The sequence below is a fragment of the Eptesicus fuscus genome, chromosome 12, assembly GCF_027574615.1.
Source record: "Eptesicus fuscus isolate TK198812 chromosome 12, DD_ASM_mEF_20220401, whole genome shotgun sequence".
In the NCBI taxonomy this organism is placed as follows: domain Eukaryota; kingdom Metazoa; phylum Chordata; class Mammalia; order Chiroptera; family Vespertilionidae; genus Eptesicus; species Eptesicus fuscus.
In genome coordinates this window covers 74,725,724-74,752,600 of record NC_072484.1, presented here as the reverse complement: position 1 = coordinate 74,752,600, position 26,877 = coordinate 74,725,724, and the positions used below count along the sequence as shown (strand labels likewise).

The 26,877-nt window shown below is 56.6% G+C and overlaps 1 protein-coding gene across 14 annotated transcripts in view; it reads left to right on the top strand.

The window, feature by feature from the left end:
* The window catches only part of CELF4 (CUGBP Elav-like family member 4), a 274,050-nt gene that overhangs the window by 210,808 nt on the left and 36,365 nt on the right, over positions 1-26,877 (top strand). For 8 of the 14 annotated variants that reach the window (XM_054723937.1, XM_028136183.2, XM_028136182.2 and 5 more), the window contains exon 3: positions 1,233-1,281. In XM_054723937.1, coding sequence (XP_054579912.1) covers positions 1,233-1,281 — 49 coding nt within the window. Of the gene's footprint in view, positions 1-1,232; positions 1,312-26,877 lie in introns of all 14 variants that reach the window. The other 6 variants (XM_054723933.1, XM_028136229.2, XM_028136161.2 and 3 more) reach the window with 1 other exon arrangement.

Below are 26,877 nucleotides of genomic sequence, written 5' to 3'. Positions count from 1 at the left end.
AACAGGGCCCTGAGGGCTGCATAGGGAAGGGAAGTTGGTGGGGCTTTAGAGAGGACCTGCAGGTTTGCAGCTGTGTGGGTGTCTGCTCATGCGACCAGCTGGTGTGGTCTGTGTGCCTAGGCACCTGTGCGCCCGGGGTGGGCTCTCTGCCTCCCTCCCCCACCTGCTCTAGCACTGGCCCCTGCTCTAACACTGGCCCTGCTCTAACACTGGCCCTGCTCTAACACTGGCCCCTGCTCTAGCACTGGCCCTGCTCTAACACTGGCCCTGCTCTAGCACTGGCCCCTGCTCTAACACTGGCCCCTGCTCTAGCACTGGCCCCTGCTCTGACACTGGCCCCTGCTCTGACACTGGCCCTGCTCTGACACTGGCCCCTGCTCTGACACTGGCCCTGCTCTGACACTGGCCCTGCTCTGACACTGGCCCCTGCTCTAACACTGGCCCCTGCTCTGACACTGGCCCTGCTCTAACACTGGCCCTGCTCTGACACTGGCCCTGCTCTAACACTGGCCCCTGCTCTAACACTGGCCCTGCTCTAGCACTGGCCCCTGCTCTAACACTGGCCCTGCTCTAGCACTGGCCCTGCTCTAGCACTGGCCCCTGCTCTAGCACTGGCCCTGCTCTAGCACTGGCCCCTGCTCTGACACTGGCCCCTGCTCTAACACTGGCCCTGCTCTAACACTGGCCCTGCTCTAGCACTGGCCCCTGCTCTAGCACTGGCCCCTGCTCTGACACTGGCCCCTGCTCTGACACTGGCCCTGCTCTAACACTGGCCCTGCTCTAGCACTGGCCCTGCTCTAGTGCTGGCCCCTGCTCTGACACTGGCCCTGCTCTGACACTGGCCCTGCTCTGACACTGGCCCTGCTCTGACACTGGCCCTGCTCTGACACTGGCCCTGCTCTAACACTGGCCCCTGCTCTAACACTGGCCCTGCTCTAGCACTGGCCCCTGCTCTAACACTGGCCCTGCTCTAGCACTGGCCCTGCTCTAGTACTGGCCCCTGCTCTGACACTGGCCCCTGCTCTGACACTGGCCCCTGCTCTGACACTGGCTCCTGCTCTAACACTGGCCCCTGCTCTGACACTGGCCCCTGCTCTGACACTGGCTCCTGCTCTAACACTGGCCTCTGCTCTGACACTGGCCCCTGCTCTAACACTGGCCCCTGCTCTGACACTGGCCCCTGCTCTAACACTGGCCCCTGCTCTAACACTGGCCCCTGTGCTCTGTTGCAGATGAACCGGCCGATCCAGGTGAAGCCTGCGGACAGCGAGAGCCGAGGAGGTAGTAGCTGCCTGCGCCAGCCCCCTTCACGTGAGGGCCCACTTGTCTCTGCCCCCTCGTCCCCTCCCGCCTCCCTCTCCCAATGCAGCAATGCAGCGACTCCCGCCACCTGCTCCTGTCTCCCCTTAGGCAGGGTTTTGGAGCTCTGGGGGGACAGTGAAAGGAAGAGGGGTGACTGGGGTCTGCCAGGTGGTGGGGTTCGGTCCTTTCCATGAGGGAGCAAGCAATGAGGATGTCCAGGACACTCTTCTGCTGCCTGTAGGACACGGAAAAGGTGCTCCTCCCACTTCCGTGTCGCCAGGGAAAACCCCACTGTGATGGGACTTGACCAATTGAAAGGATGTTGGGACAGGATGTAGGCAATGGAGGTGGGACATGGGAGGGTTCAGGCCAGAGTGGGCACATCTGAGGAAGGCTCCCGTGGGATGTTGGGGTGCTTCCTGTGGGGTATAGGACTGTTTCCCGTGGGTGATGGCCTGCTTCCCGTGGGGTGTTGGGGTGCTTCCTGTGGGGTATAGGACTGTTTCCCGTGGGTGGTGGCCTGCTTCCCGTGGGGTGTTGGGCTGCTTCCCATGGGGTGTTGGGCTGCTGAGGGCAAGATCCTGGAGCTGGATTTAGGGAGGAGGTGTCTGAAAGGGAACAGAGCAGGAGGACACGGCCTCACATAGATACCGTCCCCATTCTCACAGAAGAAACTGACTTCCACCCGTGAGGCCACCAGGGCACACAGGCTCAACCAGGCCAGGCCCTCGGCTTCCTCTGCCAAGAAACCATGTCCTGGGGTCTGACCTGTGCCCGTGCCCACACCATGCCAGGTCAGGCCCCTCTGCCCCTGGGTTATCCCCACCTGGGCGTGTACAGGCAGGTAATAAGGGATTTCTCTCTCCCTTCCCTTCCCTCCCCACCCCCAAAATTTTCTAGCAAATTAAGAGCAAAAGGTAAAATGGGCAAAAGCTACTTGTAAATTCAGAGCCAAGATCCTTGTCCTGAGAGAACTCAGGGAGGTCACAAAAAGAGCGCCTCCTGCCGGCAGGGAGAGTAAGTGCCACCTGCCGCCCTCTCTGGGGAGCCAGGAGCAGCGCAGGCCTTGGAGGCAGTGGCCCGAAGGAGGGAGACGCCACACCTGGAGAAGTCAGCCCAGGAGGCAGGCCCCTCAGGTGCAGCAGGGGGTGCCTGTGTGCGGAGCAGACAGCTCACAGTCCAGCCAGCTTCTCTGGAACCGGAGCCCGGAGCGGGGCGGCGGGCACCCCTCTGCCCAGCAAGGCCGCGCCAAGCTCTAACTCAAACCTTCGCTTGCCTCTGAGGCAATAGCTCTCTGACTCCAAGTTGCTAACCTCATCTCCTTTCTCCCATATATCTCCTGCCGCTGACACTTGCCCCAAACCCGATTAATCAGCTCTTTTATTCTTCCCGCGGTGGAAGGGGGAAAGCAGAGCCAAACCCAAACATCTATCTATTAATTGCATATTCAATATTAAACAGTGAGGTGATCCTGAGTCAGCACTATCACCAAGCTAGTCTTTAAAAAACGAAAGTATATCCATTAAATACTTCTTCTGGGTGGAGGGGCTAGGGGAGAGGTGAACATTAAAAAAAGATGAAATGAATGGGAATAGGAGAAGGGTGGGAAGGCAGGGGAGGGAGTGGGAAAAGAAATGCTATGGGCAAGGTGAAGGGAAAGGGGGCAGGAGGAGGAGGCCAGAGAAGAGAAAGCTCATGTTGGCCTGGAGCAGGCAGGGAGGGCTTCCTGGAAGAGGTGGGAATTGGACCAAAAGGTGTATACTTGGCAGGAGACAGTGAGCACAAGTGAAAATGGAGCCCTAAACACAAGGCCAAGGGGTTGGACAGGTCTCCATCAGAAGCAGGAGCCACTGATCCTGATGGGGGGACAGGGCAGAGAGAAGGTACCCCAGCTGTAATGTCCTTGGGCAGGAAGAGAGGAGACAGCTCCTGCTCCCACCACCAAGAGCCCGGCTCCAGCTCGGCAGGGAGAGAAAACCAAAGGAGGAGCCTCCCCAGGAGCCAGGAGGACCCAGTTAATGTTGCAGAGCTCGAGGGAGCACATTGTCTTTAAACTCAGATTCACACCCAAATAGGCAGGCCAGCGTGTTACCAGGGGCGTGAAGTAGGCTGGGGACAGAGCGGGTGCACGGTGGAGGACGGAGGGCATGCCCTGCCCGGCCACCTCAGAGGCAAGGACACTCCGTAGGGCGTGCACTGTGGTGTCCTTTGCCTCCCGAAGGCGAATATACTTCCCCCAAAGGGGGTTCATGGTCAGCATCTGCATTAGGTCTCCACAGTGGCAGGTGCCCTTCGACCTCTCGGTTTCACTCTGGATAGGTGCCCCCGGGGTGCTGCCCTGCAGGTCTGAGCCCCCCATCCTCCCTGGCCAGGTTGTGGGGGCTTCTTTCAGGGAATCAGACTCCATCTGGCTGAACTGGAAAAGACTGGGACTGTGTGCCCACCCCCCTCAAGGGTCCAAAAAAGTCCGCAGCCAAGTCAGGGACCTTGAGGAAGGAAAGCGTGGTGGAGGCCTGAGCCAGGTGTAGCAGACACTGACCTGATCTCACCTTCCCCCACCCCCATCCAGACACAGACCATCAGATCCGTGCTATCTGCCCTGGCCCCTAGAAGGCGCCCTCCCCATCAGAAACCAACCCTGTCCTCTTCCCAGTAACCACCTCCCAGGGAGAAGGTTTAGCTAAGGTGGGCCTCATCTCGGATAAGTTTGCATAAACACCTTTCACACCACCACCCTCACCAACATGCTCACGCCCACACTGCCAAAGGCAGACACCCAGTCTCACACAGCTCCTGGTGGAAATAAATGTCCTCATTGGGCACCCAGTGGCTGGGGGTGGGCACAGACTGGGGCCACCAGGATTTATCTCATCACCACGAAATGACAGGAAAAAAAGCAGCAAGATGGCTAGCTTCGGGGTTGGAGAAGTTAGAAACCAAGATAGCTTAGGAAGGAGTCCTGGGAAAGAGGGGGTTCTGGCTTGCCAAGGGGCTGCCCACTGGGAAGGAGGCAGGTGTGGCACTGGAGGGATGCAGTCTTCCAGGTCGGCCACCATGGCCCTCCCCCCTCCCCGGGACCCGGAACTAAAAGCCACACGGGCACACGACACACTCCAGCCGCCCGGGCTGGCACCTGTGCGGCTGGAACTGAGGACCTGGGCCCTCCCCACCAGCTCCAGCTCCTCAGTCTCCCGCTGGGCCTGGGCAGGGCCAGGACACATGGGAGGGTCCGGGCAGGTGGGACAGCCTGGGAGTCAGTCCTTTCCACGTGGGTCCCCAAGGCAAGTGCGGCCCAGTCACTCAGCCAAGCAGGTCCCTGCAGCCTTTCGCTGCTCCCCCGTTCATTTAACGGCACCTCCAGGCGCCCGCCCCGCACCGTGGCCGGCACTGTGTGGCTGCAGTCCCGCTGGGCTGGCTAATGAGGTTGGACACAGTGCATGGGAACGCCGCTCTGGGGCCCTCCCGAGGCCACGTTCCCCACCATAAACCCGTGGCTGATTCTGTGCTCCCGGCCCCTCCACCATCTGCAGCCCCATTGGTTCCTGCGGCTTTATAAATCCTATTAAGTTCCTCATTTCTCCTCCGAGCATTATTTTATTTTAAAACAGACACAGACAACGCACTGTCAGGGAGGCCTTTGAGGGGATGCTGTGGACCAGCTGATGGGTATTGCCCCTCCCGTTTCTCCCCCCTCCCCCGCCCCAGGCCTGAGGCCCTAGGAGCCCTGTGGCCACACTGCTGACCTCCAGATGCTGGCTTTCTCACTTCTAGACTTTTCTAGCTTTTTAGCCCCATATTCTAGGGAGGCAATTTAGTGGGCGAGCATTTAGATGAAATGGGCGTGTAGGCTGGTCCTGCTTTATAAAGATTCAATATTCAGGAGTTTCCACTTTTCTCTCTTAAGAGGCAACAAATGCCTCACTTCACAAAAGCTTCTGGGTGAACAGGAACCCCCAGGGTCCCGCTAGGAAGCCCTAGGCCCAGGCGGGAGAGGGTGCACTAAACATAAAGCTCAAGACCACGGCGCATTGAAGATCAATCTGAAATTATACCGAGACAGTAGGAATTACGGTTTAAAAAGCAGATTACTCTAGATGAGAAGCATTCAGGGAGGAGGGTGGGGAAGGTGTGGGGAAAGCCTTGAAGGACAGGTGTGAACACCCTGTGGGACCCCCGGAGGTGGCCCTGGCGGGCGGGGTGTGGGTGGGCAGAGACTCAGCCCCAAAGAACAGACTCATTTGTCAGCAGCCAGTCGAGTCCCAGAGCAGGAGTCCAACGACCTCGCCCTAGCCTCTCCTCTCAGAGACCCCAGAAGGAACAGAGGGTCCCACCCGGGGCTGAGAAGGGTCCAGTGACAGAGGCCCCTAAAGAGGAAGGAGTCTGCCTCTCAGAGCAGAAAATTCCCCACCTTCACCTGCCCCCTCTGTCCCCACAGAAGCCCTGGAAGCTGGGCGTGTGCACACCCCACTGTGGGCCCATGTGAGTGTATGTTGGAGGGTACATTTCCACTTCCCCTCTGATCAGACCTCACAGACCCCACATCTTCAACTCATACCAGACAGCAGCACCCCTGTCCTCCCTCCCCACAGCTATGTCCGGGCCCAGGGCCTCGGGCAAGAGGTCCTGGCCAACCTTTGGCTGGGGCACAGGTAGCTGCCCTCGTGGCCAGGACAGGGCCGCCCAGCAGCCTGGGAAGGCCCGGAGCCATCCTGTGCACCCTCGCCGGGAGTCTACTCTCACCCAGTCCCTCCCGTCTAAAAACAATCCAGAAGGAAAGCCACTCCACAGCCTCTCAGCCTCCTTCTTCAGAGCACAGGGACCCGCTCATCAGCCTGTCCTTCCATATTCCCGCCGAAATCTCTCAAGCTGTAGACGGCAGCGTTTTCCCTTGAACCGCAGCCCCACAGCCAATGTCCTGGCAGATCTCAGTGTACTCGAAGCCTATGTGTTTGGGACCAACCTTTAAGAAAAGCCGTTCAGCTTGGGAAGTTCATGTCAGACACCAGGCAGCACAGCCCAGACCCTCTTGGTGTGCAGGGAGCAGCCGGGGGCAGGGCTGCAGGCCCTGGGGAAGGGCTGAGGGTTAGACTGCTCATCACCAGGCCAAGTGCCACCCCCCAACCCCCCAACCCTGGCAGGGTTTGGCTCCTTTAATGGCCAGGAAGTCCCGCCACATACCTGAGCACCATCCCTCCTACTTTTGATTAAGCATTCCCATGGTAGGTTCTCCTGTTCCCCTGCCCTGCGGGCTTTATTCTCCACAGCCCCCATTCTTTCACACCTAAACCCAAAAAGCAAAACAAAACAACAAAAAACACCGCTATCTCTTCCCTTTCCCAAGCCCCCTTTAAAAATAAATTTAAAAACTCCATGCAGCTCCTCTAGTTCACACAACTGAACGCAAATAGCAACCGAGGCAGGTCTTTGTGGGGAGGGAGGTGGCCGGTGGGAAGGGTCCCCAGGGAGGCCCAGGGAGGCTCCAGGGGGGCAGGCACATCATAAGTCCCTCCTCACTCCTGCCATAGGTGCGAAATTATAATTAACTGCAAACCTGCTGAGTTTAAATGGACTTAGCATTTTCAGCTGGGGGGAGGGGTGTTGATTGATCTGCATTTTGTTTTTGTGGTGTGTGTTTTTTTTAATCCATTCGGCAAGTTAAGTCGAGGCTCGCAGCTCCTTGCCAAATTCCCTCTGGCCCCGGCTAATTTAGCAAAGGATTGTTTCAGGGGAAATGGGATGTTAATCATTGCAAATGGGCTCCTGGATGATATCTGAAAGCTGCCTCCTGTGTGCCCAGGCTGAAGGAGCGGATAACAGGAATAGGAATGACGGAGAGAGGGACCACGGCCCTCTGGCTCCCACCCATCGCCACTCCCATGGCGTCCTGTGGCAGGCACCGTGTGGGCATGCAGGAGGAAGACGGGCAAGTTGAGAGAGAGAGAGTCACAGGCGGTCCTCCTGGGCGGCAGTCCTTGGTGCTGCAGTGACCGAGATGTTCCCTAGCTCACCTCACTTGCCACAGCCTGATAGCAGCATGGAAGCTGTGAGGTTGGGGGAGGGGGAGAGGGAGGCAGGGGGAGACAGCTCAAACCAGAGAGGTCAGAACAGGTAACACCTGCTTGGCCTGCAGAGGGAAGAGGATTTGAGCAAGGAAGGGCAGAGTCAAAAGGGTTTGGAGAGTCCCAAGGGGAACAGAGGGTCTGCCTTATGGGGAGGGCAAGATATGGAAGCACTGATTTCCAGAAGGTGCTTTAAGTGGATGCATTTAGGCAAAGGGAAGCCCTCTAAGACGCTGGGGCAGGGGGTGACGTGATAAGAGTGGCACTTTGACAACAGTAGCCTAGGGACACTCAACCAGATTGGGGAGGGAACCAGAGCAGGCCAGCGGGGACGGTGCTGGGCACTCACTCCCAGGTGCTCTGACGGCGAGCATCCTGTCTGTTCCACAGTGATGCCTTGCCACCTCCTCTGGCAAAGGGATGATGACACCCCTTTGCAGCTGCCGGAGGGGGAACAACTGTGGAACCCTCCCTGCTGACAGTGCCGCAGTCATTTCATTCTTCGAGTTCAGTCATGGGGAGAGAGGAGGGGACGGGTTGGGGACCTCCGACAAGGTGTGACCAACAGAGTGCAAATGGAAGTCGCACCGCCTGGGGCCAGAGCTGCACTGAGCATGTGCATTCAGCGGGACAGGGAAGGCTTCCTGGAGGCGGTGATTATTGGAACGGCAGGGTTACCAACAGGCAGCACCTAGGTGAAGTGTCACAGGCAAAGACAGGAAAACAGAGACGAGAAAGGGAAATATGTGGCATCTTAGATATTCTTTAAATAATGTAGAGGAATCGGTTCGGCTGGAGAGGAAGGTTCGCCTTCTGGAAGACTCAGATTAGGTGGATTGTGTGTCTCATTGCTCCTCAAATTCCAGGGCATGTACGCCTACTCACACACACTGACTGAGTCTGGGGGACCTTGTCTATTCTCACCCTTCAGTCCAAGTTCACCAGGCCTGTCCCAGAGTCTATTTTCTCTATGGGGCTGCCCCGCCTTCCTGGTGAGCCGTGCCCTGCCTGCCCTGTCCTGCCTCCTTCCCACCCAGCCCAGCCCAGCGCCCGCAGGATCCAGGCAATGCTGCAGCTGCTGCGGCTAACCCCAAGCCAGGGCTCTGAAGGGAGACAGATAGAGCCAGTAGGGCCTCAATCCCACCATGAATCAGCCAGAGCCTCCAGTACGAGCGCCTCAGCCCTGCAGCATCCCAGCGAGATTGACGGAGCAGCACCCCCTTTCGATGGAGGGGGAAGGAGACGAGACCACACAGGGGGTAGTCAGCCTGCACACCTCAGTCTCTCTGCGCCGACCTCTGTGTCTTGCTGCCTTCTCACGGGTCTGTGCTGGTTCCTGACACAGAGAAAATTCTCCCGTTATCAGCGATGCCCATCAGATGCCCAAAAGACAAGGCTGGGTCAGAATGGGGAGGAGGACGGATAGGGAACTCGGGAGGGTCTAGGGTGGCACTTGCCCGGGCGCAGGCTCAATCCGCAGCAGGATGAGCCTGTCCGTGGTCCACCTGAGCATGTAGGGTCAGTGGGAGGAGCGGGGGAGGAGCCGGTGGAAAACTCCACATCTGCCCAGCAGAGGAGAGCCACCTGGTGCTCAGAGCCTTGTCGGTCTGATCCTGGCAAAGAGAAAGGCTTTGCAGAGGCTGGAGGTTAGCAGCCAGCATGGGTTTGTGTTTTTTGTTGTGTGTGGTTTTTTGGATTTTTTTTGGGGGGGTGCATGGAAAGGGGCATATCAGGGACAGACCCATGATCCCAACCTCTCGGATACCACATCCCAGCACTGGGTAACTGGCCCAGGTGTCAGGAGATTTTAGGCTGAGACATAAATGCCCAATTGGAAGCGGCTCAAATCTGCAGAGAGCTGCGCATGAAAGAGAGATGTGTGGGGTTCCAGAAAGCCTTGCTGAGCTCTGGCCCTAGAGCAGCTGCCAGTCTGGTGGGAGACCAGGTTATGGCTGCAGGAGCACCACTGAGCAATGGAGACAGTGAGCCCGGCTGGCAAAGGGCAGAGCCGAGCAGGCAGGGCAGACAGGGAAGGCTTGCAGAGGAGGCTCCGTGTTGGCGGGGAGTCAGGCTGAGAAGCTGGGGAGACGAGGAATTAGGACCGTCTACGGGGAGGTGAGGAAACCATTGGCCTGAGGAGAGGATTCCAAGACATGCTCAGTCGCCAGTTGAGGGCTTTCTGGAAGATGATGGGACGTCCTGGAGAGGATGGGGAGGTGGGTGTTTGATGGAGGCTGGGCCTGGGCAGGTTGGCCACCTGCAGGGAGGACTGGACAAGGTGCCACGAGACCAAGGAGAGATCTGTGCACCTCCAGCTGTGAGAGAATGGGCACGGGGCCTGGGAATGAAACCAGGAGCTCAAGAAGCCTTTTGTCACCATGAAATACAAAGCCCCAAACCGTTCCCTGCCCTGCCCGGGACTTGCTGCTGCCTTCAAGGTCTCTCCAAGCGCACAGCCACTTCCAGGCCAGCCCACCCTTGGCGGTCCTCCCGGACCCTTCCTAGCCGCCAGCTCCATATGGTCAGAGCCCTGGGCAGGGTCCACCTGCTGGGGTGTGGTCTCCAGAGCGTCCTCATTGGTCTTCCCAGTTCAGAACCCCCTTCCTGCTCTCCGTCTGAGCCACCAAGTTAGACAGTGGGTGTTCGCTCCCCATCTCTTCACAAAGACTGTGCCCTTCTTGGGTCAGACATGTCCGGCCTCCACAGAGCCTCGCTGGCCCCAGGCCCTCCGAGTGGGAACCTCCCCTACGACCCTGGCTCTCTGCCGGCCTAAAAAACAGTCCCCTCTTTAGTGTCCCCCTCAACCCCTCCAAAGTCAGGCCACAGGCAGGGGGTGGAGGTGGGCAGCAGGGAGGGTGCCCCTGACATTGGCATTCTCCTTGCAGCGCATCTTAATAATTTAATGGCTATTAGCAGGGCCGCAGTGGTGGGGGGGGAGGGGGGGCGCAGAGGGAAGATTTATAGAGAGAATTCACTCCAGGTTGGGGTTTTGTCTTCCTCTGTTTTCCTGGCATTTATCATGCATGTTTTAATTTGGATCGGAGAGTTGCTACCATCTGGCCATTATCGCAAAGAAATATTCATTTTCGCTGAGTGACACAGGCCCCATTCATCACGGAGCGCGCTGATTGCCCGCGAGTGTGGGGCTGCGCTTTCTCCTTCAGTAGCAACGAACCTTGAGCTCAGAGCAGGTCCCATTTGCCAGGAGCCAAGGCATGGGGCAGGCGGCTGCCACTGACCTCCCAGCCAGGTGGGCAGGGAGCGCTCTCCTGCCATCACAGCCCTCCCCTACCCCTCCCCTCTCCTGGAAGTGGGATATTGGTGGCCCCCAGAGTGGCCCCCAGGCTTCTGACAGCCCTCACATCCAGGGCTGTCCCAGGCCAGGCCACAGAGATGGCACAGGTGGCCCCTCTGCCCAGTCCCTGGGCCTTCAGCATCTGATAAACGCCGGATCCTGTCTTGCCAAGGGCGGGATTTGCTTAAGCCACCGTTCCCTCAGAGAATACCGCTCTAGTGGCGTCATCCCAGGTCAGGGCTGTGGGGACAGAAGGGCCTCCTCAATCTCTCATCACGTTCTGGTGGCACCATCCGGGCTGGGCCTGTGGGGAGAGATGTGTCTGCCTCGGGTTGGAACATTTCCAGAGTGTCACCTTGTATCCACCCGCAGCTCACAGCAGCTCACCGCACAGGCCGCCACGGGCCACCGGGGGCCTTTTGTGGGCAATGGGCGTGGAACCCAAGCATAAAGCCGGACACACAGGGGGCTGTTACAGAACGTCCTTGATGGGCTGAGCTCCACTTTAAGTCTACTCAATAAGCAGGCATTCGGATCTGCAAAACTCAGAACAGAGGAGAAAGTCTCCTTTCACATATTTTAAATCGTGAATCAGAGCACCCAGAATTTGCGGGGCCTTCTGTGTCCACCCCTGCTCCCCATATAGACACCAGTGGGGATTCAGACTCACAGCCTGAAGATAGCAGCTGAGCAGTGCCTCCCACCCCCCAGCATTAGACACTCCCAGGAGGGGACTGGATTAGAGCCAGAAAGGGCTTCGCCAAAAGACAAAATCAGGCAAGAGGGCTTTTGTCTACAGAGGTTCCGTTTCCACAGGAGTCCAGGGGCCAATGGGCTTCCCTGGTCTCTGTCCCGGAGGCTGTGGCCAGACTCTCTAGCTCTCACCGCACGAGGACCCAACCCAGATGTGGCCACAACCCGGGGGACTGGGCTGAGAGGTACCAGAGTCCAGGGGAGGCCCGAGGGAGCTTTGTGGCCCCTTCCCCATGAGAGAAGATAGCCACAGGCATCCTAAGTGTTGACTGAGCACTCCACACGCGGCACATGTGGGCACGCCCACAGGATTCTTGGCCACAGGGGGCTTACAGTCTGGCTGGGGCTGGGCTAAAGCAATTAGGAGACAGGAAAAGACTTTGAATCAAAGCACTAAGTTAACCACAACTGAGGGCCATAGGTGTAGGGCAGGCAACCAACTGACCTCAAAGGCCCCCTGCACGGGCCAGGTCCTCCCCTGGGTCACTGTATCTCTTCACCCCACTCCTGACTTAGGCATCCTTGCTGGGGTCACCAGCTGGTAGCATTGGGTGCATCTGGGAAGGAACCCAGGCCCCTCTGATTCCCAGCACCAGGCTGTGGGTCTGGAGAAACCACGGAGGACTTTGAGTAAGAGGTGGCATTTCAATTGGGTAAGACAGGAGCAGCGACATCCTAGGCGCGGCCCTGCCTGCCTGTCCTCACGCTGGTTTTCTATCTGGCACTTGTTGAACTAAATCAAATGAGAGGGGAGGTCCCCACCTCCCTGGAATGCAAGGCGGGCGAAGGGCCCCTCCCTGCCCGCCAGGCACACACGGGCCACCCCCTCCTCCTCGCTAAGTGACACCAGCAGTTCTGAAACATCTGCTCCTTCATCCCGGACCCGCAATTTGAATAAATTACCCGACGTGGCAGCAGCTTGTTATTAATGGCTTAAGTTTTAGATTAGAAGATGCTTTAGTTAATAACACCGTAGCCTGGCGCTGCGCTTCTCACAGATACTTTTCCATTTCGCCCCTTCCCCTCCTCCTGCCTCGCTCCATCCTATGGCTGCCTCCAGGGGTCCCGGGCTACAACCGCCCCCTCTCCAATCCCCTCACCGCGTCCCTCCGACTCCCCGCTGGGAACCCGGGGACACTTACCCGTGCAGTCGGTCCCGTGTCAGCCCATCTAGGTGATTCACGCGCGCCCTCCCCCAGACCCTCCTTCTGCACCCCTCATCCGATCCCTGGGGCTCTGCTGGCATCCGGGACCCTAGAGAAGCTGGGAAGCGGAACCCACCTCTCCCCAGATGGGCTGGCAGTGCCCTCCACTTGGGAGAGGCCGATGCCCAGCTTATTTCTTTATTCGCAGCCCCTGGGTGTTCATTCGTTTGTTAATTTGCACTCAGGCACCACACACTTCCTGCATGAAGCCCTCCCAGGTTACTTTTAGCGCCCTCCTCCGGCTCCTTCTACTCCTTCCTCTACTGCCCCCTCCCCTCTGTCATTTCTCCCCGCAGCCTGACCTCTCCTGGCACCCCTGGGGCCTGGCCAGCCCTCTAGAACATCGCGGGTTTGATTAACAGCAGGTGCTCACACAGTGGGTGGCTTCCAACAAGCTTGTGCAAGCCTGTGAGTGAGGCTTCCTGCAAAGAAGGGGTGCACGAAGCGAGGGAGAAAAGAGGGCGAGCCTGCAAGGGCGGGGGGGGAGGGGTTGTTCGATGGGATATCACATAGAAAACACTGAGGTGTAAATAGATAGCCAGTGTGGTCCTGTCCTCAATCTGCTCCCCCAGTTGTAGGCCACAGTCATGGTCAAGGGCAGAGGGGCAGGCTCCTGGCAGGTTCAGCCCCAGCTCAGGAAGCAGTGGGTCCAGGCCTGGCAGGAGGGGCTGTGCGCAGGGAGCTGGCTCTCCAGGGCGGGCTGCGGGCCTGCCACCAGGAGGGCCCCAGAGTGGGTGTCCGGAAGCAGAAGAAAGGGTGCGCCTGTGTGTGGGTGGGAGGGGAAGGAAGGAAGGTAGGATGTCCCACAGGCAGGGGGCCAGACATACCCATCTCTGCCCCACGGGAGGGTTCTGTGAGGCCCCAAAGCCCAGGGGCAGGGCTCCAGGAGAGGTCTTGGAGGGCGCTCTGTGCCAGAGCTAAGTGTACTGTGGGGTGCCCTGTTCCTGAGGACCCAGGGGGGGACCCTGACCCTGGCTCTAACGGAGAATGTGCTGCTTCCTTTCTACTCACCCCCTCGCCCCCTCCCCAGTTCTGAGGCCCCAGGAGACCAAGGCCCGCACCGCCTCCCATTTGGTCTAACATTACTGTGGGACTCTGCCTTCGCTAAGAGCCCCGCCATTATAACATAATTACTGCTGAAAATGACCTTTAAAATATATTTTAAATTCAAAATGTCTTTAAACCCTTCACTGAGCACCATTTTTCAATTTCAACGACTGTTTTCCTTTTTTGGGGGCAGCGAGGGGTGGGGAGGGAGAAAGGGCCCTCGGAATGGATTTCAAATGTTAATCTCTCCCCGTGACAAGGGGGCTGAGCTGCCCAGGTGGTGCCTTGCAGGGGACCCAGGTGGGTGGGGCAGAGGACACCCAGGACCAGATCAGGGTCCGCCCTTCCTCATAGCCTCCATGTCTGGGGGCCTCGGGCTCCCCACACCTGCCCAAGCCCCTGTCCCCAGCCCCAGCCTTCGCTGCTTTGACCCCAGGTGACCAGCAGGAGCCAGAGGAAGTGCTGTGGACACGGGCAGTTTGGGCCAGTTCCTCACAGCCTCCTCCACCTGCTTTGCTTCCCTGGCTGCCTCTTCCCAGACCTCCATTGTCACACAGTGTTCAGTTTCTGGCCTTCTCAGCAGCCTCTGGGGGCCCCAAACCCTGCAGAGTGGAGCCCCATGCCCACTCTGCTCCGCCACTCCTCCACTTCAGGGCCCCTTTGCCCTGACCTGGCTGGTGCGCCTGTCCCTCAGACAGTCTGCGCCCCTGGCTGCCTCTGACCACTCGGTGACAGTGAAGGAAGGAGAATGAATAATGAGGGAGAAGAGGCGGTTGCACCTGCCCACAGCTGTCCCCTTACCCCGTTTTCCTGAAGGATCTAGCCTGCTGCCACACTGCACTCCCCAGATATTGCTGCAACCACACCCCGCCCCGCCCCCTTAACCTCTAGGAAACCCTGCTGTGCCTCCTACCTGTCCTGTCCCTCTCTCCCCTCACCACCTCTGGGGACCTGGGCTGGGGAGTCCTGTGCTACCCAGCGTCACCTCAGCCCTTTCCCATGTGGCCACAGGCCTCGGGGAGGGCACTGATGGGTAAGGGCCTTAGATGGGTAACTCCATCCAGGAAGGAGTGGCGAGTGGGCATCAGACAATTCTTCCAGTGTATTCTTGGGACTATTCCTAAAATGGCCAAATTCCCATAGCATCTGATTTGTTCACTATGAAAGCCAACATACATCCCAAAGTCAAACTGATGTGGGTCGTGTCCAGCTCTTTGGATCACCTGAGTTTTTAGATCGTCCATAGTTTTGAATGATCCCTATCCTCAGCCATAGAAACCAGGACCCCTTGCTGCCCTGCCTTGATTGAGGTTTGGGTGTGGCAGCTCCTTGGCCTCCCACAAAGGAGCTCAGGGTGTGAGGGAGCAGGGGTAGCAGTGATAAGGGCTTCCAGAGCTCAGCTGAGGGGGCTGTGGGGATGGTGCAATGGGGTGGCATCCATGACCTGGCTGTGAGCCCAAGTTCAGTCTCAGAGGCCTAGTTGCTGCTTGGCAGGGTCCTGAGGAAGATAGATGGTGGCAGGTGGGTGAGACCAGACTGAAGTGATGAGACTTCTGCAGGGAATGTGGTGCTGGAGGGACAGAGCAAAGAGCAGCATGGGGTGGGACATCAGCCACCATCCTGGCCACCCTCTCCACTGCCAACGCCTTCCGCAATCATACCCTACCCACCTCCGCTAGACTGGCATTCCTGAAACCATCCTGATACTCTGTTCCCAAGCTCAGAAATCTAGACCGTTTCCCTGTTTCCTATTCCCTTTGATTGCCTTTCAAGAGTCTCCTCAATCTGGCCCCACCTGTCCATCCCCTCCATCATGAGTAGAGGGCAGGCATGGAGTCACTTTGGAATAGCCAGTATGAAGAGTTCTAATGCAATTCACCTTGTGCTATGGCCATCTTAAGAGAAGTATGGTGTCCAGAATAGAGGAGGTGATGGTACTACTTGTACTGATAAGACCACGTGCCCATTTTACAAATGAGGGACTTGAGGTTCAAAAAGGACTCAATTACTTGCCCACAGTCACACAAAAATTAAATGGTAATGCCTAGACTGGAACCCAGATGTGACTGAGATCTTGGGTCTCAGTCCCTTCTTTCTTCATTCCTTCTCTAACTCCAGCTCAAAGCCTTCCTCCTCCAGAAAGTCTTCCCAGACTGCATCAGCCATCCTTGTCCTCTCCCAGCCTCTGCACAATCCTTGTGTGTGTGTGTGTGTGTTGTGTGTGTGTGTGTGTGTGTGTGTGTGTGCACTCCTCAATAAGGTCATAAGTTCCCTGAGGGTCAGAGAGTAGACATAGCCCACACGCTTTCCCTCAGGTCCTCTACAGAAACAGGCCCATTTATCCCCCCTTATCCTCTTCTACTTCCCTGGACCCTGGGAGAACCAGGGTGGAAGAACCGGGCAGGTCCATCTTCCTACACCAACCTCCTCCTTTGCTCACCAAGGCCTGGAGCAGGCAGGGGGTCTGGACAGTGGTGTAAGGCCAGCAGAGCAAGGAGAAGGTGGAAGGTGGAGGACATGCCACTCCAGAAATACACATGCTCCACAATGTATAGTAACAGAGTATGCATCATTTCCCATACTGTCATAAATATCATATTTATAATATCAATTAAATGCCAGCAACTTAAATCATTTATAATAGAGATACAGCCACTCAATGAACCATTAGCAGAGTCAGCGACTTCTCGCTCCTAGCAGGGTCTGACAGAGAGTGATGGCTGGGAGGAGGGGTGGCACAGAGCAGGAGCATGTCGTTCCCGCAACACACTTCCCACCCGGGAGGGAGACTCAGGCAAGGCTGAGCTGGGAGAAACCATCTGGCCATTTGGTCCAACCACCTGCCTTGCATGCGGAAGCCCCAGTGCAAGGGATGGAGGGCGAATGCCTGTCCTCGGGGCTCTTCTGGGAGGCACCTCCGGGAGCCCTCTCTCTGTGAGCCTCACCGCTGGGACCAATGCTAGCCCTGGGGGAGGGGCTTGAGGGGTGAAAAAGGTGAAGAGATTCAGCAAAGAAAAAACCCCTCATAGACATAGACAACAGGATGGTGATTACTCAGGGGAAGGGGGTTGGGGGAAGTAGAAGAGGGTAAAGGGGGGGATAAAAGGTGATGGAAGGAGGCTCAAGTTCAGGTGGTAAACACACATTACAATATACAGATGACTATTAAAAAATAAATTGTCTCAAAATATATTGGATATTTAAAAAAAGAATCAGAAAGAGACAAGAGTCTGCGGCACAGGGGCCTATGGGAGCCCCTGCAGTGGCCCCTTGCTCTAGCCAGGGCAATTTTCCTCCACCCCCGCCCGCTCTGAGTCTCCTCCCTCTCCATGTCCCCTCCTTTCCATGTCCCTACCTCCTCCTGTCTCCCATAATCCATTCTCCACACAGTGGCCGCATCAGAGCCTGTCTCTCTACGCAGAGCTCTCTGGTCCTCTCACTCCGGTGGGAGTCAAGGTCCTCACCACCCTGGTCCTGCTGCATCCAACTCCACCCACAGCTGCCCTATCGCTCCATCCCTTGCTGTAGCCCCCTTGCTGGTGGCTATTGTTCAAACCTCCCTGCTTCGGCCTTTGCACAAGTGCCTCTCCCCCATATGCCACGTCTCAGCTTAAGCATCCCTCTCACGCAGGGCTATCCTGACTTGCCCACTAAGGCAGCCCAGCTCCACCATTGGCCACCTTGTTTTATCATGTTCATGGCACAGACCACTACCTGATCTTTTCTTACCTGCCATCCTCTTCTCCCCACTTCAAGGGGAGCTCCGAGCAGGCAGGGACTCTGTATGTGTCCCTCTCTGTGTCTTGGTACCTTGCACAGTGCCTAGCCCAGAGCAGAGGCTCAGGAACTGAATGGTTGAACAGAACAGGGACCCCCATGGGTGGTGCTATGAAAGAGCTGGGGTGCAATCAGTGAATGTCTACAATGCCAGGGTTACAGATCCCAAGCCCTGGGCCAGGTGCCAGGGGTCAGAGGTGAAGGGGGAAGGCCCCACCTTTGAGGAACCTCCAGAAGCACAGAGGAGCCCTGTGCTCAGGTCTTTCTTGTGGAGAGGGCTGGGAAGCTGGGAGCGGTTCCCTGGTGGAGAGGGAGCTGGCAATGGACCCATTGCACTGGGAGCTCCGGGTGGTGGAGGGGGCGGGCTCCCAGCTCTGAGCCCTGGGACCCGGGACCATGTCCAGCCCAGCGTCCAGGTTGGATGGGCTACTGGAGGGGGTGTTTAGAAGGAGATGGGGTGGGGAGGGGAGGGGGACTACACAGGGCTGGAAATGTGACTCACTCAGCCTGGCCAGCTTCCAGAAAACTCTGTGCAATCAACCAGAGAAACACATTTGAGAAAACAGAATTGTGAGAGTAACTTTGAAGCCTTAGTTGCCATGGGAACATGTCTGTAAATACTTAACTGCAAACATTAAGTGGCACAGGGGATGGAAGGAGGGAGCGGGAGGCAGCAGTCTCCCTGCGGGAGCTGGCCACATCCACTGGCACCTTTCATCCTCAGCCAAGCCCCCTTCCTCACCCTCCCTCCCAGCGTGCCTGACCAGGGTCCTCTTCCTTTCCCCTCTCCCTAGAGCCTCCTCGGCCCCATGAGCGGGGAGTAGGAGGGTCCCAACTGTCCCCCAGACTCCCTTTCTGTCCCAGTTCCGCCTCATCCCTGCTCCCCACACTAGGACCCTGGGACCCTCACCAGGAGCTTCCTAGCCCAGAGGTGACCCAGCCCCTGGCCATCCACCACTGCCCCCATCCACCTCGCTGTTAAGGGTGGGTGCAGTAAAGCAACATGTGAATCAAGGAAGTCTTTGCAACAAGCATGGTTAAGAGACCCAGATATTTTGCCTTAAGGAACTCTTGGCCTAGATTGCCAATTATGGACCTGCCCCCCTCCCTCCCTCTCCATTGGCCTCCTCTGACCTGCCCTTGGTCAGGGCCACCCCCCTCCAGTTGGTCTCTTTCCCCAGGGCTCTCCTGTGGCTCAGTGACTGTGACTGCGTGGGGGCCTGGAGGGAGCTCACCCCATGCCCTCTCTGCCTGGCCCGCACTGACCTGTCTGCTCTGGTTCTGCCTAGAGGAGTTCAGCCTTTCTGGGCCACAGACCCCATTGGGAAACCAAGGGAAGCTTTTCATTCATCCATTCAATTGTGCCCCAGAAGGTTAATGAACACAACCAGGCCATGTGCCGAGGGCTGGGCCGTCCCACCCTCCCAGGGCTTACAACTTAGGGGAGGAGCAGACTGGAAGCAAGAACCCCAATCGAAGCTCCAGCATGTCAGCCCCTGTCAAGGTCAGGACAGAGCCCGGGTGGCTGGCTTTGTACGAGTGAAGGGATATAGGGGTGGGTGGTGAGGAAGGGGACAGATCCCGTGTAAGATCTTGTAGGGAAGGGTCCAGCTTTGCTTGCTCTGGCTGCGTGTGCAGACAGACTGCAGAGGACGAGGTGGAAGCAAGGGACAGGCAGTTAGGAGCTCATTGAGGTAACAAAGGAGAGAAGGACATGGCTCAAACCCTGGTGGTGGGTTGCATGGTGAGAAAAATCATGGCCCTTGGAAAAGACAACATTCGCTCGTGCTTGGGGCATTTTATGAATTCTCTCGAGATGCCCCTAGACCCCACAGTCAGCCATAGCCCTCCAAGGTTCTGTGGCCCTGCGTTCAGAGCCCACCCTCCTGGGCCTCTCACCGTAACTCCAGGGGACACCTCTATTCCTTAGCCCATCGGTGGGGCTGAGGCGAGCAGGTCCCCTGGTCCCAGTACAGGCCACACGCCCTTCCCAGCTCCTTCAGGAGGAGGGCAGGTAGCAGTAGAGCCATGGATGTGGGTGGCAGTGCCTCTGCCTACACCCAGCAGCCCCACTGAGCACCTGGAGCAGGAAGCAGATGCATGGATGGGCCAGAGGGCCCTTGGGTGGCCCAGGCAACGTGGATGAGTCTTCCAGGCATGATGCCGAAGGAAGGAAGCCAGACGGAAATGAGGACGTTCTGTATGACATTCTAGAACAGGCAAAACCAAACTGTGTGAACAAAGTCAGAGTACTGGGCGCCTTTGAGGTGGTTGGAATGCTGCCCGGGAAGGGTCGTGAGGGACCCTCTGGGAAGGTGGCAATGCTTGATACCCTGATAGGGGCCTGAGGTACATGGGTATTTGCATTGAATTATACACTTAAGAGGTTTACATTCACTGTTGGTAAATATTACCTTTTTAGAAAATAGGCCCAAGAAGGATGGTGTGTCCTGGACAGAACGAGGAGGGGACAGCTCATGTCAGTTGAGAGAAATAGTCCCCCACCCTTGTCACAGGCTCTGAGGCCCTGCAGGCAGGAGGAACACGATCTGGTAAAGGCAGCTGTGCTGAAGTGTTAGAGGTTCACCGAGGCGATGGAGGGACTTTGCAAAGAGGATTCTGAAGACAGTAATACTTACCCCAAAGAGATGAAGCTGTGAGGGTGGGATGCAAGACCCTTAGCAGGCAGTCGGGTGGGGGCGGGGGGGGGGTCCCGGTGCCCTCACCCACACATCACACCTCACAGGTGACCTGCTCTGTGAGCATGATGGACAGAAAGACTCAGAGAGAGTGAGAGAAAGAAAGGTTCATAGCTATCCCTCCCTTCCAGTTGCTTCTCCATTGTCCCACCCTCTGCTCCCCCCAACCACTCCACCCCCCTCTGGTTTGATTTCCCTGCTCCCCTCTTCCCCCCCCCCCCCCTGGCTGTTGATATCACCTAATTGATTTCTGGCCACAGGCAGAGCTCTGGCAGAGTCTGGTTTCAGTTGGGTGTGTTTCGTACCCTGCTCAGAAGAGGCCCCGCAGGTCCATGGGCAAAGGCTGGAGGGTGATCCTGATTCAGCCCGTGGTGGGGGGAGGGGTTCTTCCATTCACCATTGGCCTTCCCAGTCCCAGAACCCTGACCTTGCTCAGTCTTCCTGGAGAAAGACTTCCTCAGGAAAATAATGCTGGACCAAAGGTGGGGCCAGAATCAGAGGCTGTCTCTTGAGTGGGGCATTGGTTTGGGCTGGAGCAGTCAGAGAAGGCTTGCAGGGAGGGGTGTGGCTGGGCCCACCATACTTTATGGGTTACCACTGGCCCTGACTGTGCACCTGAGCCACTGCCACTAGGCAGCCCCTGGGTTTCGCCAATGAGAGGATTCCAGGCCACTTGAAGAGAAGTTAGAAATCCCAGCACATCCATCTTAAGAAGTTTTATTACAGCCTGCCAGTTTAGACTAATGACTAATTTATTGTATCAAACAACAGCAGTATATTTTTTATTTTGTTAATTAATTCTCTCAAACAAAGGTGAAATTTATGAAAGTGTCCGGAAATGGTGCACACTGTAAAATCGCCTTGCAGCAAGAGATGAAATTATTACTAATACGGGATCAGATTGTGACTGCATTGACTTAGTTACTTTATGACTTGGTAATGGATTTCTTTATTATTTTCTTGGGATTGTGGCATTCATGATTGCATTAAACTTGGTTAATCTATGCAAATATCATTAGGCATCACTAATAACCAGGCAACTTTCCTCCGTTTCAGGGAATGTGCTAAGTACGCGGCCTGCATGGGTCACTCTGGTCAGCAGGGAGGGGAGGAAGGCAGATGGCTCTCTGGAAACCAGCCCCGCCCAAGGCAGGAAGGGCAGGCACTTCTGTAAGATGGCTGGAGGGTCTTAGGAAGGTCTCCTTGCCCCAAGCTATCACACATCTTCCCCCACTATCAGAGGACCTGACTTGTCACCATTAACCTCATTCCTTTGGGTCAAGGGCCTTGTCAAAATGTGCCTGCTGGAGAGAAAACCCCATTGGCTCAATGCCCACCATCAGCTCTAGAACCAGCAAGATGTGCCGAGGGAGCACAGGGCCTGGCCACGCTGGGACACCCTTGTGGTCAGAATGGAATTGGCCAAAATACAATGTTTTCGGGAACAACTGTCAGCCATGGAGACTGGGAGGGACGGTTCCCCTGTAGTGGGTGGGGGAGTTGGATGAGTAGAGGTAACTGCCCTGTTAGCGACCCATGACTTAAAACAATTCCAACTCCCCATGGCCTCACCCACCGGACCTCAGGTCAGCCCACAGCTGCAGGCCCAACAGTACCCGTGGCCCAGCAGCAGTGGTGACACCAGGCAGAGCACCCTTCCCCCATCACAGGGCAGATCACGGCCCCCAGCATTAAGGCCAAGGCGGGCTCCCATTTTATCTTTGCGGAAGGAAGACCCTGGTCACACCATGGTGTGGGGTGGAAAGGGATATAACTGTGGGTCCAGGTTCCCTTCCCAAACTTGAGTGGTCTCAGACAAACCCTCCTTATCAATGCGTGGGTTACTGTTATCACTCCTTCCGACAATGTGTACTGAGCATGTGCTCCGTGGCAGCCCTCCGCCAGGCACCCCCTATGGAGGGGAGACAGCAGCCCCCTCCCAGCATCCACAGCGATGCTGACTCACGGTTTCTAACTGGAAGCCATTGGGGGACTCAGTCATCTCGCTCTCATGGCGCATTAAAGGAGGAGCGTGAGGACAGGCTCGGAGAAGGGCAGACACTGGGCTCAGGTTGCAGTTTTGGGGGACTCAGAGCCAAATGTCGGTCCGGGTGCTCCCTGCCACGATCCTCCCTCTGGGCAGGTGACACTGGTCTTGGAGAGATGGCACCAGGCCTAGGGTTGGCTAGGGCGTGTGCTGCTCCTCCAGTTCCCGCTGCCCTCCTTGATCAGCATGCCCAGGCTTTTCAAGGTTAAGAGCCATTTTTAACATCAAAAATTCATCAGCAACCACCACCACCCCCATAGATATTTTACTTGAGTATCCATTGTTTGAGAGAATGCAGAATGGCAATAAGCTACCTTGAACTCCGAAGTGCTTTCAAATGAATTGGTACTTTTAAAATCACAACATGCTTTTGAAAAATAGTCACATCTACCTAGGAGTGAAGCAGTCAGGAGACAAAGCTTGAGGTGCCTGGGACCCCCAAGGTCAGATGCCCCCTAGGCTCTCTGTTTGCTATACATTGGGAAGGAAAAGGGGGGCTCCTTCCGGAGGTGGCTGCTATAGTCTACATTCCCCATAGTCTATCACACATGGCCCCAAGGTCCTGCTCCTAGCCCACCCTCACCCCCCTCTGTGGCCTCTGGCTCAGCACCTTCACCCCTCAGGCCCTCACCTTCCCTCTCAGCTGCTAATCCTCCCCCGGCCTATGGCTCCTTTTCCAGCCTCAGGCACTGCAGCCTAAATGCTTATCTCATCCCTTTGATCATAGAGGACATGTTTTGGCCAAGTCAGTATGTTGAGGTGACAGGAGCCACCACATTTCTAAGGCCTCCCAGAAGAGAGCAATGTTGAATCCAACGGCTTAGAATCCAAAGGGTAGAATTCAGGCCCTGGGGTAGGCACATGTGAGTCATATACTATTTTGCACGCCAGAGCAGGTGTGGCATAGCCAGCAGAGGTACCTGGCACTAATCCCACCTACGCCACTTACTGCCAGGTGAGCTTGGCCGGTTACTCAGTCTCTCTGAGCCTCAGTTAACTGATCTGTCAAGTGGGGATATAATTGTGTTATGTTGAAGCACAGTCCCCTGCGGAAGAGTCTGGCTGCCCAGAGCAAGGAGGCCTGGCGGGCCTGCAATAGCCAGCCACTGGGGCCTCCGTGCCTCCCCCTGCCCTCCCAGACAAGCCTGCCCCAGGCAGAATGGGCCCCATGCTTGTCACCTCCATCCATCCTCTCCAGGACCTACTGGTGGGAGAGTGTGTCTTGCTTTTCAAACCGAGATGCTGTAACTTCTTGTGAACAGGCACAATTGTATTGAGTAAAATTCTTTGCATTTTCTCCTCTGCCTCCCACCCCAGGCTTTCTTTCTTATCCCCACGCTTTTCTGCCCAACTCTTCCCAGAAAAGGAGGCAGGGCAGCCGGACCTCAGTGCCTGTGGCCTCCGCTGTCATGAGGCTCCAGCCTGGGCACACTCGTCACACTCCACACTGCTCCCCTCGGGCAGCCCCCAGCCTGCTCTGCCCCCACAGCTGGACCACGCAGCCGCGGTCCGGAAGCGTTTTTGCTCAGGGACCAGGTCTACTATTTCATCTTTCAATCCTGTACCTTGCACATAGTTTGTTGACCCAACTGCATGAATGATGGAAGGGGTCCAGAGCTGGCAGGAAAGTTCCGGAATCATGGAATTTTCCCCTTTCTGCCACTCTGCTAACTGAACTTCATGGTAAGCAAACGTGGCCAGCCTGAAAGTCTCAGGGCCCTTGGAATGACAAGAGCAGGCTCTCTGGTCGTTAGCGATGCCAGCCACACACCAAAGTTAATATGCTGCCACCCTGCGAAACAGTTTGTTCTCTCAGGGAAACTGACACTCCCCTCACAGTCTCATTCGTCATCAGGAATAATAGCCTCTTGCAGACGGTGCAGCCCTTTCAGCTCCCAGAGCCATGTGCTCTCTTGAGCTCAACAGAGCCTTGCGACCATCTGGTCTGAGGAGCAGCGCAGGGGGTACCTTCTACCTGGTGATGAGAACTCAGAAGCCAGCCCACCTGGGCTCAAGTCCTGGCCCTGCAGTTGATGAGCTCTGGGACCTCCAGCAAGTTGCCAAACATCTCTGTGCCTCGGTTTCTTCATCTGTAAAATGCGAGTGAGAGTGGTACCCACCTCCTTAAAGTCTGCCGAGCAGTGCTTGGCCCGTGGTGAGTGCTCAGGATGAGTCAGCTGGCACTGTCTTCTCTGAGGGCATGGGCCCCAACAGAGGGAGTGAGTGGATGAATCTGGGTATACCAGATGGGCTGACACACCTGCCATCTAACTGCAGGGGCCAGTCCAGATTGTCCCACTCCCAGAACCAGCCTGCTCTGTGGGGTTGGAGGGCATGGCCCTGGCCATTGAAGAGTATGGACCTGTGGGGGAGACAGGCAGGCCTTCCCCCAGGAAGGGAGGTCCTCATAGTTACAGTTGGAGCTAAGGATGCGTCCCTGACCTGCCTCCAGGCTCAGCGAAACATCAAAGAAAAGCTTCCTGTCTACACAAACCAGCCCCACTGTAACCTACATCAACCACAAACCCATCAGCCATGCGGAGGTTCAGGGACCTGGGTTAAAAGAGAAGTTGGTGTAAGTTAGGTATTGAGCAGGACCAATACCTCAGCAGGTGGGGAGGCCATGGCTAGTTTCCTGACTTTTTGCATTTAGACTTCAGGTATCTGAAGTCCTCAGAAACATCTTGGCCATCCATTCATCCATCCACACTCACCTATTGCTATTTATGTGTCATTGATCATAAATCTATCTGCTTTCTGCAATCATTTTTCTCTCATCTGTGTATCTATCTATCATCCAACTTTTAATCTGGATATCTGCCATCTATTAATCATGTCTGCCATCCATCTATCTCTGTGTCTATCTGTAGTCCCTATCAGTCATGAGTTAACACAGTGTGTACTTAAGCATGGGCCATTTGAGTTCCATGGGGACAGGTGGGGCACCAGTGACACTAGGAGGCCTGGGGTGGCTGCAGCAAGGATGGATAGGAAGGAAACTGCAGGGCTAATGAAAGAGGATCCTGGGACCGTCCTCTCAGAGCAGGGCTGGCTGATGGATGGAGGGGAGGGGGGACTGGGAGAGAGAAGGGAGACGAGGAGGCCTGCAGTGCCATTAGAGTGGCGAGCCTTGTGCTGACCTAGTGGTTGCTTCCATGTCCCTCTCCAAGTTAGGACAACATCTGTCTAGAGTGAGCCTGTGGTGGGTGGACGGCTGTCCAGCCTCAGGTATCAGGGCAGAGAAGGTGGGTGAGAATCCTGCAGACCGGAGGGCTGAGCTTCTGTGGGCAGGCTGAGGGCCGGAGAGCTGGTGTCTACGGAGAGATGGCAGGGCAGCCTGCAGAAGACCCATCCCGGCTGTTCCCGCCCTGGCTGTGTGTTGGTATCCCCCGAATAGCTTTCAAAATAATCAAAAATCAAAACACTGATGCCTGGGCTCTAGACCAGTCGGAATGTCAGGGGCAGGCCCAAGCATCTGTATTTTTGGAAGCCCTTGGGTGATTTTCATAGCGGCCAGGACCAAGAGCCGCCCTCTTACAAGCTCCAAGGCCTCTGGAGTCCCCAGAAAGAAGGAGTGACCTGTTGTCTTCCAGGGCAGGGCTTGGGCGCTGGGCATGGTTGGGCTCTCCAGGGGGGCACAGGAGGCCACTTTCTTCTGGGCTGCCTCCTGGCCTGGGATGGAGGCTGGTGAGCCTTCGACCAGGGTGTCAGGAAGTGTCATCCCCGCCTTGGGTCATACTGTAGGAGGCTGGGCCAGGTGACCTCTGAAGACACCCCCTCAGAGTCCCCAGAAGTCCTCATCATGGTGTCCAGGGTGGAGGATGGCTGGGTAGCTGCAGCCTCTGGGTCCAGGGTGACTCCTGCTGACCCAGGAGCAGTGCTGACCCAGGAGCTTGCACTTCCAGGGAAGATGGGCTCGGGCTGTTAGAAGCTGGCATGCCCGTCCCCACTGGTCTCATGGGAAGCAAAGTCCCCCTCCCCTCAATGCTAAATATGGGTCATGGGTCAGAGGGGTGGGAGGTCTGCCTGGCTCTCTGGCATTGTGTTCTGATTCTGACCCATGACCACCCCTCTCTCCATGAGGCTGTGGGAAATCGGGCCATAGCTGGGAGGGTCTCCAGCCAAGATGAGAGTCAGCCTGTGACTAGGGTTAGAAGTCGGTCTGTGGCGGGGTCGCCTGCAGGAAGTGTATCCTTCCAGCCACAACTCTGCAGCTCTGCCGCTCAGCCACCAAGTCCCCATCGGCAGTTAATAGAGACCAGCTGCGATATATGCTTGAGCTGAGCCCTGAAGAATTAAGGGCTGGGCTTGCCAGGTGGAAAGGCATGGGGCCTTGACTAGATTGTCTGCACTGTCGACAAGATGTGCTGAAGGCATTCCCTGGTCTGTCCTCCTCTTGCTGCCCCCACCCCCGTGGACCACCCTGCAGAAACCTCCTCCCATTGCTGGAATAAAGAAAGCCCTACTTTGTCTCCTTGAGAGCCGAGGACAAACTGGCCATAATTTATGCTCACACATAATATAAAGGAGAAAAGGCTCCATTATGCTATAAATTATCCTGTGATGGGCGAAATGCTGGAGTGTGCGCCAGAAGCCAGCGGAAGCCCCATTAGACAACAGCGTTTGGCTGCTGAGAAGTCCCGAGAACTCCGGGCCAGCTGCCGTGCGCCCTGCGCCCTGCAAGGATAATGTA